Source organism: Ictalurus furcatus, chromosome 6 (genome assembly GCF_023375685.1).
Source record: "Ictalurus furcatus strain D&B chromosome 6, Billie_1.0, whole genome shotgun sequence".
Classification (NCBI taxonomy): domain Eukaryota; kingdom Metazoa; phylum Chordata; class Actinopteri; order Siluriformes; family Ictaluridae; genus Ictalurus; species Ictalurus furcatus.
Window position 1 is genome coordinate 29,190,523 of NC_071260.1, and position 14,448 is coordinate 29,204,970.

The 14,448-nt window shown below is 38.6% G+C and overlaps 3 protein-coding genes across 6 annotated transcripts; 1 reads left to right on the forward strand and 2 right to left on the reverse strand.

Moving 5' to 3' along the window:
* Window positions 1-137: 137 nt before the first annotated feature.
* On the reverse strand, window positions 138-3,432 carry mitd1 (MIT, microtubule interacting and transport, domain containing 1). Of its 2 annotated transcripts, none has more exons than XM_053627511.1 (7): window positions 2,502-3,432; window positions 1,735-1,836; window positions 1,405-1,541; window positions 1,192-1,239; window positions 968-1,080; window positions 741-801; window positions 138-605 (listed from the first exon to the last, which is right to left on the reverse strand). In XM_053627511.1, the coding sequence occupies exons 1-7, from the start codon at window positions 2,644-2,646 to the stop codon at window positions 510-512; spliced, it is 702 nt and encodes a 233-aa protein (XP_053483486.1). In that variant the 5' UTR covers window positions 2,647-3,432; the 3' UTR covers window positions 138-509. The 2 variants fall into 2 exon arrangements, with proteins under 2 accessions (XP_053483486.1, XP_053483485.1); XM_053627510.1 differs by having other exon boundaries at window positions 1,192-1,278.
* A 119-nt stretch (window positions 3,433-3,551) lies between these two features.
* On the forward strand, window positions 3,552-7,291 carry mrpl30 (mitochondrial ribosomal protein L30). The gene is made up of 5 exons (XM_053627515.1): window positions 3,552-3,812; window positions 3,895-3,972; window positions 5,125-5,271; window positions 5,515-5,588; window positions 7,099-7,291. The coding sequence occupies exons 1-5, from the start codon at window positions 3,765-3,767 to the stop codon at window positions 7,229-7,231; spliced, it is 480 nt and encodes a 159-aa protein (XP_053483490.1). The 5' UTR covers window positions 3,552-3,764; the 3' UTR covers window positions 7,232-7,291.
* Window positions 7,292-8,991: 1,700 nt separating this feature from the next.
* Window positions 8,992-14,275, reverse strand: txndc9 (thioredoxin domain containing 9). 3 transcript variants are annotated; one of them, XM_053627514.1, is made up of 6 exons: window positions 14,196-14,275; window positions 12,059-12,257; window positions 10,249-10,367; window positions 9,906-10,160; window positions 9,644-9,806; window positions 8,992-9,552 (listed from the first exon to the last, which is right to left on the reverse strand). In XM_053627514.1, exons 2-5 carry the CDS (start codon window positions 12,242-12,244, stop codon window positions 9,692-9,694), a joined length of 675 nt encoding a protein of 224 aa, XP_053483489.1. In that variant the 5' UTR covers window positions 12,245-12,257; window positions 14,196-14,275; the 3' UTR covers window positions 8,992-9,552; window positions 9,644-9,691. The 3 variants fall into 3 exon arrangements, with proteins under 3 accessions (XP_053483489.1, XP_053483487.1, XP_053483488.1); XM_053627512.1 differs by having other exon boundaries at window positions 8,992-9,806; XM_053627513.1 differs by having other exon boundaries at window positions 8,992-9,806; window positions 14,136-14,226.
* Between the last annotated feature and the right edge of the window lie 173 nt (window positions 14,276-14,448).

A 14,448-nucleotide genomic window follows, 5' to 3' on the forward strand; every position in this document is an offset into this window, starting at 1 on the left:
AGTTGGAAAATGTAAAAATAAATAAACAAAAAAACACAATTAGCTGACATTACTGCACATCATGTTCTCAACCTTGTGCTGTCCCCTAAAATATGGAGAGGGTCACAGGAGATATAATAACGTTCTAGGCATGTAACTCGATTTATGGAATATTTAATAATAGTAATTAAAACAGTCTGATTATTTATTATTAACATTTCATTAGACTTCATTCTGAGATCCTCTAAAGTCCTTTTTTTAAAAAAAAAACAAAAAAAAAACACCAGACCACAGCAGGTCCACGTCCATCACGCTCTCATATTTTCATGTTTTTGAACAGCATGGTCATGGTTTAAAACCCATGCATTACAGTGTGATTGCCAGCAACATGCACATTAATATATTAGGCACTTACTTTATAAACGGTAAACCCTTAACAGAGTTAAAAATACAAAACAGGAATAAACCCACCCATCTAAATAGCGCATAGTAGGATAACTCAAATACACCGAATACAAATGCTTTTTTGGTCATGTCTTCTTGGTGTGCTTTGTGTGGAAGACATCCACTGTAGTCTCATGACATTCTCTCAAGTCGTAATCGCAGTAGCCAATGGAAAAACGACCCTTAAAAAAACCCCCAAAGAAAACACAGTAGGTAAAATGAATACCTTAGAATTATACAGTAGATAACCTTTTACCACAATATGCTAAAGAAAAAATAGCATTTTATAAGAGTATACAGTTTCATATGGGTCTTACCTTAGGCTTCTTGAAATAATCAAGCCCCCTGCCAATCTTGATAATCCAACCATTATCGAATCTGAGCAAATAAACCACTGCTTGTTAATTTCAGTTTACAGTCCAAATTATACTTTACAAAAATGAGAATGTTTAATTGCTCATTGTTTCTCTTATTGCTTAGATGTTTAAAAGTATGTTTTATTACAGAAAAGTCATAACCCAGTCTTTCGTATGATCTGTTTTACCTGACCTCCCGGTCATGAATAGTGGAGGAATATTTAATGTCCAGACAAATGCCCTGACTCTGCAAAGACTGGCGGATTTCTGCTAGGGCACTCTCTTGCTGGGAGGAACTAACCTACACAAATAAAAGAATGTATTTAAAAACATCACCTACAATATTTGAGATTGCTAGCATAATCACAGTACTGTACATAACATATAGATAAACAAACACGACAAGACTCACTTCATCTTGAGAAGTCAGGAGATTAATCTTCTTAACATTACATTCGGCCTTTAAAAGCATTTCACAAAAACGCAGGAAGTTATACAGCTGCAAGGTAAAAAAAACACACACACACACAAAAAACATAGAACGCATTATGATTTTACTTTCTTTAATAAAAAAAAAAACAACAACTTATGTCCATTAAAGTAGACTATTTTGTGTCATTGTTACCTGGTGCACATGGCGGATATAAGGGTCCTCAACCCAGACTTCAGTGAGTCCTTCTCTAATGTATGGCTTGAACAGGGTCTCATAGCTGAAACCTGTTGCGCTGTCAGTGATTTTAATTTGCTCATGGTATTTCCCTTCTGATCGAAAAGAATAAGCAAAGAAAAACGTTATGAGTGATTATTAACAATGATTTAGCGAGTCAAGCTAAATGAAGGTGAGTGAAGAAGAGAGTCTATGTAATGGTCGGAAATGCAATGATTTACATGTGACAGAGTATCATGCTCTCTAAGAGCTTCTGGGAGAGTCCCTGAGCATGCATCGTTATTTTACCTTCTTTCACTTTGTTTAGGTGAACTTTCATCTGCTCAGCTCGATCCATGTAACCCTTGATCTTTTCTCTGTAGTGGACTTTTTTAGATTCATCCTTTATCACTGGGGAAAAAGGCAGGTTAGGACAGGGAATTAGTATTCTGGGAAAACACATAAGATGAAAATGACCACAAAAGAAAGAAAGAAAGAAAATGACAACTTTCTGGATTTATTCCCCCAGAACAATGTAAAATGACTTCATTAACTTTCTAAAGATCCCAGGCAAAGATCAGGTTCGGTAAATACGAAGCCAGTTTAACAAATGCAAGAGCAAAAATGGCTGTAGGCCATGAATAAAAGGGGTATAGATAAAGATAAACATGACTTTCGCCATCATATTCTTTTCTGTTTTATTGATTACATTTTAAATTCAATAAAAAATTAAAGCAATTAATTTGTAATGAAATCAAGTTACCTTTGGACAATCAGTGTGTCTGTGTCTTTCAATAAAACATGAACAGAACTTTTAAGTGATGTTTTCTCCTTTTTTAACATTTGGGGAGAGAGACTGGACCTTAATTACCTTAACTTCACTTTAAATCTCAGTCCAGGAAAGCAAATCGTTTTCAGAACATCATATTAAAAGAAACTGTCACAATTACACCATGTGAAGGGTTTTCCCAGGCCCAGACCGCCACACATTTATAAAATACTCATCCAGTTGTATCAGATAAAGAGTTGCTCAATGTTTGACTGAGGTTTATGGTTTAAAAGGAGGTTTTATTTACCTTTCAGCACGTCTAGAAGGAGCTGAATGCCCTCCTGGTAGCACACAAGAGATTCCTGAAAGCGAGAACTCTGATCAAGCTCTACAGCTCTCTTAAGAACAGACACGGCTGATGTTTCCATGCCAGGAAGACAGTTCTGTGCCATGACTCTCTGTCTTGATCAGGTCTTGTTAGAAAATTTGAGTTCCACAGATTAAACCTCACTTTTGTCCTCCTAATTAGGTAAATAACTACAACATATTAGGTCACATTATGCATTTCGGATGTGCTTTATCTATTTAAAATCAGTTAAAAACGCCCAAACTGAACACTTCCTGACATTCAAGTGAGCGGTTTGTTGTTGTTCTTCTTCTTCTTTGAATAGAGGCGGCTTACAGCCAGCGTTAAGGTTTATTACCGCCTCCTTCTGGACAGTGTAGCTACAGGTATCAAGATGTGACCTGTTCCGTTTGCTTTATCTATCCTATAGTCATTAATCCTGTATGTCTAGTCCTATATATGTCCTATAGTCACTAATCCTGTATGTCTAGTCCTATATTCACTAATCCTGTATGTCTATACCTATATATGTCCTATATTCACTAATCCTGTATGTATATACCTATACATGTCCTATATTCACTAATCTTGTATGCCTAGTCCTATATATGTCCTATAATCACTAATTCTGCATGTCTAGTCCTATATATGTCCTATATTCACAAATCCTGTATGCCTTAAAATGTAAATTGTGCTGTGCTGTGCTAATCGTTCGTCCTACAGTAGATGTTTTAGACTGAAATGCCCAATACCTATTTCTCTACTGGTTGATTAATTGTTTGTCCTACAGTAATGGGAAATAACTCTGCATCTGCCTTAAAATTACAAGTAGTATTCCATGTAGAATCTAGTAGCAAGTTTATATCGTTTCATATCCTATACGTATAGAACATAAATAAAGAGATTTCAGCTTAATGAAACGTTAAAAGCATAGGAACTCTATCTAATACTCTAACGCATACTCCTGATACATTTTATGTTGCGGGACCAACTTCCGCTTCCGTTTTGCGTTAACGCGCTGATATATGTGAGAATTGTGCACTTGAGATTTGAAAGTTTCCCTTGATATTATTAATGTTTATGAGCAGATTCGCGTGAAGTTAGGCTAACAAGACATTTGGGTGGAGTGAACTGTTTGGCATTTAGTTTTCCGTTAGCACAGCACACGTTAGAACATTAATAACCTTGGTATACATGTGAGCTTCCTTCATACAAACAGAAGAAATGGCAGGACTGGGTCGAGTCCTCATGTCTGTTACTGCTTTGGGAAAGGTACAGATACAGCTCTGTTTTCTCAGGTTGATTATTCCCTTGACTTCAGAGTAATAAATGACCTGTCAACTTGTCATTGTAGAATCTGTCAGAAGCTACATCAGGGCCAGTGTACATGGTTTGTCGGAGCAAATTTACAAGATCTCGCATTCCTCCACAGGTACGTAAATTAAAATGGTTTCGCATTGGGATTAAATTGTTTTGATTTGTTTACGTCTGTGTTAGGTGAAGTATACACTCACGTAGTACTTTAATAAGATAAGATAAGATGTACCTTTTATTGAAAGTCAAATTGACACAGCACCACAAGTAGGATGAGTCACATCAAAGAAAGAAAAGAATAATTTCCATAATACCTATACAATAGAAACAATACAACAGATCTGTGTGTACTTACATATGCCGGAGTTCTATTTGTATATGTACATGCGCAATATACTCGGTATTTATGTACATGTGCAATATCTGTGAAATGTGAAGTCTGATGGTACAAAAGAGCCCCGCAGATGTTTTGAGGCATGTGGCTGGATGAATCTGTGGCTGAATGTGCTCCTGAGCCTCCTCAGCTCAGCGTAGAGAGGATGAGAAAGAGAATAGGAAGAGAAACACTTGTACACCTACTCATTCATGCAGTTATCTAATCAACCAATCATGTGGCAGCAGTGCAATGCATAAAATCATGCAGATACAGGTGAAGAGCTTCAGGTAATGTTTACATCAAACATCGGAATGGGGGGAAAATGTGATCTCGGTGATTTTGACAAGGAAACAAAAAATATCGTGTTTGCGGAGGGTCTGCAGGCTGAACACCGTATTGATGAGAGGTCAGAGGAAAATGGCTAGATTGGTTCGAGGTGCCTGGAAGGAAAAAAAAAAACAACTCAAATAACCACTCTTTAGATCTGTGGAGAGCAGAAAAGCATCTCGGCATGCACAAAACACAAAATGTTAAGGGTGGATGGGCTACAACAGCAGAACGCAACGTCACGTCCCACTCCTGTCAGACTCGCCAAAACTGGACAGTTGAAGATGAGAAATAGTCTTCAGCTGTCCAGTTTCGGTGAGTCTGTTCCCATGATGGCGTCAGATTCTTGTTCTTACCAACGACCACGGTTAAAGTCACAGAGATCACACTTTTTCTTCACTCTGATGTTTGATGTGAACATTAACTGAACCTCTTGAACTGTATTCGCATGATTTTATGCATTGTGCTGCTGCCACACAATTGGCTGATTGGATCTCTGCAGAAATAAAACGAACGGCAGCTACGTTGTTGTTCTATCACCATATTAAATGTCCCCCTACAATCAAGGTATTTGAAGAGCATTCTAAGGAACATGAAATGTATGGCGGTGATCCAGAGCAGCCACATAAACTCCACATAGTGACCCGGGTCAAGAGCACGAAGGGACGACCTTACTGGGAAAAAAAGGTGGTGAAGAGTTTGGGGTTACAAAAGGTGAGCTACATTTCTGTATGTAAGACTGCAAAATAACTCTTGCGTATATGAAGCTGCATACTTTCGTCGTTTGTCTAAACGTGTCGTAAGCTTCAGTCGGCATAACCATAACATAAAAACATACTATAAACAAAACAATGTCTTGTGATTAAACGGATTAGCATCCTTTCCCAGAATTTCCCAACTTTGATCTCAGAAGTATGAATGACTTAATGACATACTTATTGTTTTTCTATTCATCAGTCACATGAGCCCAGAGTACATAAGAACACACCATCGGTGAATAACCAACTGAAAATCATTAAGCACCTGGTTAGGTGAGTTCTGTTTTTCTTACACTGTTTTAATGCATTTCCCAACTTATAACTGAAAGGTTTAAAGCAGTGGTGCTTGTATACAATGTCTGGCATTACACACACGCTTTTACATCTTCTCCGCAGTATAAAAAAGCTCGGCAAAAAAAAAAAAATCCCGTATACTGATCAAATGTGGTATTTTCCCATCACATGTCTCTACGTGTGAAAGTAGGAGTTTTCCTCTGCGTTATCAGAACGTGACTTGATAGGCATCCACTAGTAGTAATCCACTACTTAAACACTAACAAGACTGAAATGAAACTCATACGATGTTAAATCGTGTGATGTGCTGCCATGTTTTTGTGTCATAGGTTGAGTATGACACACAAGTTTTAAAGGCTCAAATAGAAGATGTCAAAGCTACAATGTTTAAGTCAAAATGAAGAAGAGCAAACTTTTACTTAATGGCTGCTTACGCATCCAAAGTACAAACCTTCCCAGAGGACATGGGATTGAATCGCAAACATCGAATTACACTAAGAACACTAGGAAGGGTGTTCAGCGCCGTCATGTTCTACTTTATGCATTAAGCCATTGGGGCTTTGCCTTAATTATAAGATGGTGGATTTTACGTGGAACATAAGGAAGAAATGTAAAAATCAAGCTTATTAGCAATTAGAAAACGTGACTACAGGTTAATAAATAAATAAACACATTATATAATGGGATATTAAATGACATTTTTATTTCTTAATATACTGGAAAAAGGACTATTGATAAGAGTGAGAAACTTTGGCAGCCACTACACTAGTCTACTACTACTGATTCGCTAGCCTACAAAGATTTTTGTGCTGCTAGAGAAGCAGTTGCAGCCAGAAACATTGAACAAGTGGTTATTTTTTTAAAATATGTATATGGTCATTTCAACCCTTATACAGCGGGTACAGTAGAGTGAAATGAAACAACGTTCCTCCAGGGTGCTACATAAAACTAAACACACTAACTGCACCAGACGACACAGAACTAATACAAAATGACTTACACATTCTACATAAAGTGCATGTGGAAACGTTTGCAAACAACACAGGACAGTATGGTAACTACTAAAACACTACAGTGGACACAGTCTATAGTCTGCAGTCTATTGTACCTGAGGTTAAGAAGGGTAATCAAATTCAGCAGCACAGGGGTCATGTGTAATTTGTTCAACCCAGTCGCACTGTCCAGAGAAAAAATGCTATTGATGTTCTCCATTTCCAGCGGATAAGAGAACTGACTTTCCCAGCCCATGTTTCATTGTCTGTGCGGTGACACGGTTCTGCTCCTGAACGGCTTAGAAATAATTAAGTCGAATTAGTTTTGGAGCAGGACCGAAAGGAAAGAGCACACAGCCTGTTATAACGCATTGTTGACATTATGTACTAGAGCTGAATTGCTTCCAGTGACACGGAAAGAAGCGTCCGGTCTCCAGATGGATAGGGACACATCAGTGATCCACTACTGATTTTATTTTTACTTTAATGTCATGTAGGATCCAGCCCTTGAAGCTTCCTAATGGACTACCTTCAGAAGAAGAAATGGCAGGCTCATATTTGAACAGTAAAGGAGAGCTGGTAATAAAACATCTTCAAATGTCAGAAGCACAGAAAACCATGGAGTCATAATTCCTCTCCTGTCTGTCTTGTTTTCGCTGTTTATTAAACATAAAAATAAAAAACCTGTAATGTGATTGTTTTTCTTTTAGAATACTCGGTTGCAAAATATTTTCATCCTATTGTTTCTGTAATTGTGAACGATGAATGGATCTATTAGGTTATGTGTCGGTGGTTATGGGACCCAATATAATGAAGTATTTGAGTTGAAAGGATCTGTATACAGTGCCTTGCAAAAGTATTCACCCCCCTTGGCATTTTTCCTATTTTGTTGCATTATAACCTGTAACTTAAATGGATGTTTATTTGGATTTCATGTAATGGACATACACAAAATAGTCCAAATTGGTGACGTGAAATGAAAAAAATAACTTGTTTTAAAAAATTAAAAACAGAAAAGTGGTGTGCATATGTATTCACCCCCTTTGCTATGATGCCCCTAAATAAGATCTGGTGCAACCAATTTCATTCACACTAAGTCATATAATTAGTTAAATAAAGTCCATCTGTGTGCAATCTAAGTGTCACATGATCTCAGTATATATACACACACCTGTTCTGAAAGGCCCCAGAGTCTGTAACAGCACTGAGCAAGGGGCACTATGAAGCCCAAGCAGCTCTCCAAACAGGTCAGGGACAAAGTTGTGAAGTACAGATCAGGGTTGGGTTATAAAAATAAATCAGAAACTTTAAACATCCCACGCTGCACCATTAAATCCATTATTTAAAAAATGGAAAGAATATGGCATCACAACAAACCTGCCCAAAGACGTCCGCCAACCAAAACTCACGGACCAGGCAAGGAGGGTATTAATCGGAGAGGCACCAAAGATAACCCTGAAGGAGCTGCAAAGCACCACAGCGGAGACTGGAATATCTGTCCACTTTAAGCTGTACACTCCACAGAGCTGGGCTTTACAGAAGAGTGGCAAGACAAAAGCCATTACTTAAAGAAAAAAAATAAGCAAACACGTTTGCTGTTCGCCAAAAGGTATGTGGATACTCCCAAAACATATGGAAGAAGGTAGTCTGGACAGATGAGACTAAAATTGAGCTCTTTGGCCATCAAGAAAAAGGCTGTGTCTGGTGCAAACCGAACACCTCTCCCACAGTGAAGCATGATAGTGGCAGCATCGTACTGTGGGGATGTTTTTCATCGGCAAGGACTGGGAAACTGGTCAGAATTTAAGGAATTTTGGATCCCGCTAAATACAGGTAAATTCTTGAGGGAAACCTGTTTCAGTCTTCCAGAGATTCGAGGGACGGAGGTTCACCTTCCAGCAGGACAATGACCCTAAGCATACTGCTAAAGCAACACTCGAGTGGTTTAAGAGGAAACATTTAAATGTCTTGGAATGGCCTAGACAAAGCCCAGACCTCAATCCAATTGAAAATCTGTGGTATGATTTAAAGATTGCTGTACACCAGCAGAACCCATCAAACTTAAAGGAGCTGGATAGTTATACACGCTCAAGTCTTATTTCTTGATGGTTTCACAATAAAAAAAATATTTTGCATCTTCAAAGTGGTAGGCATGTTGTGTAAAGCAAATGATACAAACCCCCCAAAAATCCATTTTAATTCCTGGTTGGAAGGCAACAAAATAAGAAAAAAGCCAAGAGGGGTGAATACTTTCGCAAGTTACCATAAGCATATTACTACATTTTTTTAATGGAGAAATTAAAACTTCTCACTGAATTTATTGAACTTGCATCTACTAGTTCATCCACATTTATATTGACAGGAGAGTAAACAAAAGGACAAGTTGCACATTGACAGTGAAGCGTTGGAGTTTCTTTTAATGAGTATTCATTTAGTGCTATAAAAAATAAAGAAAATCAAAATGTCAAACTGCAGTGATTACAGTAATGGTAACTTGTTGGCACTTTTCTGATCTTCATGAAGCCCTAGAGCTGAACTCTAGTTTTGGGTGAATGTGATGTGAAAGTAATAAATTAATTACAGGAACCAAATAGAATTACATCATAAAAATACACATTTAAGTACCTCATGCTTATTACCACATGAGTCCCCATAACCCTGGTAACAACCTTTCACTTTAAACTCAAATAAAGCCACTTTGAAATAAGTGAGCATTGCTACTGCCAGAATTCAGGAAACATCAGCTTCACCGATTCAAACATCTGTGCTGATTGCTCTGATCTGTACATATGCTGTTAGTACTTTTTTTTTTTACTCTGTCCAATACGCAATGCTGTTATTTAAAGTGCAAAGGCTCCACTTCTTTCAGTTCGAAACCAGGTAGACAAGACCACTGGAGTAAAGATTTCCCTGCCTACATGGTGTATAAAGGAAAATGCAGTCGTGTGTTTCTGAAAGCACATTTGTCATGAAGCAAGGGTTTAATAGGAAATATGGAAATGAAATGAAATTGAGGTATACAAAGAAGACAGAGGAACAAACCTAAGTTAGTTTTACAAAGACTCTAGGAAGGCCTGTGGAAAACGTTTTCTAATCTTCATCAGAGTCAGAGTCATAAGCTTTCCCTCTGATCGTCTTTTTCTCCAGCTTGGTGAACTTTGTCCCTGGTTTCTGATCCAGCGTAGGTGGCTCTAAGCGATTTCCACTAGAGGAAGGAAATAAAGTTTCTGAGAATTCAGCCACGATATCTACGAGGATATCAGATATAAATTACACAAATGTATTTAGAAAATGTTCTGCCTACCTGTAGTTGATGATATCTGAACAGCCCAGTCTCCACTCCAGCATTTCAGTTGTGAATTCATCGGTGTTACCGAGATCAGTGAAGCCTACTACGTAGTCCTTCGTTTTCCCATCTTTCACCAGTGCTAGTGTAGGAATAACTTTAATCCTAAGCCTCTCGGTTAGGAAGGGAGCCTTCTCTACATTTAATGTGATGAACTTTGTCTCCAAATGCTTCTTTGCCAAGACACTCAAGTGTTTGTCCACAATTTTGCATCTTAAACAAGAGACATACAAGAGATTAATTGTTAATTCATTAATGATTAACTGATTGAAAAAGTGTGACCTATTAATACAAAATGTACCTGAAAGTGGAATCCCTGTAGAAATGGCAAACCACATTCTTGCTTTCTTTAACTTCAGTAAAGAAATCTTTCTCACTTGGGATCTCTCTATATTCACCATGGCCTTTAGAGAGCCATTCCTAAGGAGAAAAACAATAAAAGTGTTTACATATCATTATTACTGATTATTCATCTATATTTAGCCAACCCATTTTTTAAAAAAATTACCACACTTGGAGGATCCTCGCTTTGGTTTTTTACTTTGTTGCAAATAAACAAATCACAGATATGACACAAAACAATTTTTGATAAATAGGTGAACATTCTGGCTTCTTGAAACATACCTCAAACAAGTTAAATGAAATGATTTGAGTTATTGAATTATAACCTTGGACTTTTAAAAAGGAAACATGGCCCCAACAAGAGACTCGTCGATTGAAACAATAGAAAGGATTATAAAACTCCTACAACAAGGAAATCCACCACGGAGTGTGGCAAAAGATGTTGGTTGTCCCCAGTTAGCTGGGTCTAAAATATGGTGCAAGTATAAACAAAATGGGAAGGTTATCAAAGGAAAACATACTGGTTGACCGAGGAAGACTTCAAAGCGTCAGGATAGAAAACTCAAAGCGATACGCCTTGAAAATAGTACAATGGGCAGAAACAGGAGTCAATGTTTGTGATTGTAACTCTAAGAAATCGTCTGAATGAAATGGGATTTAAATTGAAATTTGAATTCTATAGGTTTGGTGATGATGAGGTCATTTTTCAGGATGATAATGCACCTCACCACGGAGCAAAAAGTGTTAAAGATTTTCTTCAGGAAAGGCATATCAACTCAATGAAACAGTCCGGATCTCAATCAGACTGAAAATGTATGATGGAAATGTAAAAAAACTGGTCCATGACAAGGCTCCATCCTGCAAAGCTGATCTGTCGACCGCTATTCGAGAAAGTTGTAACCAGCTTATTGTTTATCATTAGTGAAGTCCCTGCCTCAAAGAATGCAGGCCGTCATAAAAGCTCGAGGAGGAGGAACAAAAGTACTAATTGTGATTTTTCTTTGTTGGTGTTCCTGTTGTTGATTCCATAATTTTTTCCTCTACATAATGTATTAGTTTTTTGATATATGAGTCGTTATATCTAGAATTCTGCCCGCTCCAAATCATACAGAGATAAAGTAGTGTGATAAGATTACATTTATTTGAATGAATTATAATAAACAGTTATAAGAGAGAGAAAGGAGAGAGAGGTGTGCGCGTGTGAATTACCTGCGCCTGTGCCGCATCTCTACTAATAATGAAGCTGTGAGTTTAACTACTGTATGAGACTGTAACTGTGTTACCATGTTTACAATTGTTTACATGCTGCACATTATTTTACAACGGTTATTAAACGGACTGGAACTACCTGTGCATTATACGGTGGGGTTGAACGCACACCTTCCAGCCAATCAGAATCGAGTATTGAGACAGACCATGGTATAAGTATAATAAACACTACAAGTAATAAACACTAAAATAAAAACAAAAAAGTGCATTAAAAAATGAATAAAAAGACTGATACCACATAATATAAAACAGAATAACTTATTTTTACTTTTTTTTTCTCTCAAATAATGAGGTCTTCTAGACAGTCAGTGTAGAGTTCAGTTTTAACTGCCTCCTACAGAAAACAGACAGGTTGTGGTAGACACAAAGTGGGTCCTAACTTTGAATAATATGCAACACGTATGCGTTTTAAAACAACCTTGCCATTTTTTTGCCCCAGATTATAAAACATAACCTAAATGACTTTACATATAGACATTTATGTATCTCCTAGTGCCCACCTGCTTCTGTTTCTGGGCTTTCTTGAGAGCCTCCAGCCTCCTTTCCTTGAGACAATGAAGTTCGTCCTCATCCATGCGCTCTAGCTTGTCCAGCTCAGCGTCTATCTGCTCCTCAACGATCTGTGCTGAGTGCAGCATTTGCTGCTCCAGCGACTTTGCTACGATGTCCAGTGACTGACTGGCCATTTCTTCTTTCTCTCTGAAGTGATGCAGAAGACACAGGAAAAAGTTACACGAGATAGGCATGTACCAATGCTGAGTATCTGTGTTGCTTTCAGACCAATTTGCCGTGTTTTCTGCTCCGTTGGTGTATTTTATGCCATGAAATTGTGTGTGATGTTGACTGCAATTCCAAAAGCCCAGTGCTGTCCCGCCCTTGATGTTTCAGACAGATGATAAACGAAATGAAAAGCTGTTGGGTCACTGCTGTACATCACAAATGCACTCATCCATTTGTTGAGAAAACGGTGAAGGATGACTCATCTGACTATAGTACTATCTAAAAATATTCTACTTTCCCCCACATCTCTCACGTTTGCCTCGCACCTCCAGGGTTGGGGGTTTGAATCCTTGATTGTTCTCCCCGTGCTTTAGGGGTTTTGTCTGGGTACTCTGGTTAACTCCCCCAGTTCAAAGACAGGTGTTGAAAACTGATTGGCATTTCAATATTAACCGTAGTGTGTGAATGCGCCCTTCAATGGGTTGGCACCCCATCCAGGGTGTATCCCGCCTGCCTGTGATAGGCTCCAGGCTCCCCCTAGCTCTTGCTGACACTCTGTTCACATCCTGCACGGTCATTATTCTCAATCACCTAAAGAACAGTCGCTCTTATGTTTTTTTTTTACCTTATATACTGCACTAATATACGAGCATCACAGTCAATACGCACTTTCGGTCATCCCTATTCACTGACGTTCTTCAATGAATGTAGATTCAGGGCACTGGTGGCTCAATGTTTAAGGGTTTGATTTACTGATCAGAGGGTCGGGGGTTCAAGCCCCAGCACTGCCAAGCTGCCACTGTTTGGCCCCTGAGCAAGGCCCTTAACCCTCTCTACTCCAGGGGCGCTGTATCATGCCAGACCCTATGCTCTGACCCCAACTTCCTAACAAGCTGGGACATGTGAAGAAAAGAATTTCACTGTGCTGTAATGTATATGTGACCAATAAAGTCTTCTTCTTCTTCTAGATGTTACTTTAATCACTGCACAGACAACGAAGCTCCTGCCATCCAGCCCCTATTTCAGACTCAGTCGCATCTTTTCTTCTTGCCACCTCGATCCAAAATGGAGTTCAGATGATCCTGATCAGCATTTTATACAAAACAAACGAAGTGGATTGTTTAAATACAGTACATCATGCAGAACACATCTGGATTCGACATGTTTCTTCACTGTTAACTCCTGGACCCGTCGTGTCCATGGAAACCAACCATCTAAAGTAATGAGAGCTAAACATGCTAATCCGTATGTATGAGCGAGCGAGAGAGAAATACAAAGAGAGAGAGAATCTATCCAGAACAATACAGCAGCGCTAGCACCTCACCTTACCTTAGACAGTCTAACTGCGCAGCTGTTGCCATGGTTACAATGCGTCCCTCTAACCCAGAGTCATGACTCATTTTGGAGCAAAATTAATCTGTCAACGGCTAAAACCATTCCGTGGACAAATCTGCAGGTGGGAGACATCATAGCGAGGTACCTCAGCTGTCAGCTAAGCTTTTAGTGTGCGTCGGCTAACTTATTAGCCGCCTCAAAAATGAACAGCGGCTAGGTTAAAGAAGAATGGTGGCTATTATAAGTCCATCTTAGTGGAGACTCTGACAGCCTAACGACCTTCATTAACGACTACTATATTATATATATATATATATATATTTTTTTTTTCTTTCTCTCTCTCTCTCTCAACTCAATTGCACTAAATTTACCAAATGAGCTAGCAAATTAGAACCAAGCCGTGACGTTGCCAAGCTTAGCTTGCTAACCAGTTTTCGGCAGAATATAAAAAGCTGGATAAACGATATTCCTGTCTGTTATTAAAAAAAAAAGTGTCGGTGTATAACTCAAGAAAATATATACCTTTAATAATATTACACAGAAGAAAGGAATCCTTATTAACGAATCGGTTAGCTAACTTACCGGCGCGCGCACGGCTAGACTCGGGTCGGGTCACAATGATGGCGTCACAGTGACGCAGAACCTTGGACAGAATCCCAGAATGCCTCGCGCGAGATAGTCGCTAAAAAAAAAAGCAAGATGGCGGCTGATGTGGAGATCTTGCCAGATAGGACTAAAAATAGACAAGCCAACTACGTCTAAAATAGTACTAGCTTGGAATCAAACTCTAACAGCGGCAATAACTTCTCGGTCCTCAGTTACATCTGGCAAGAAA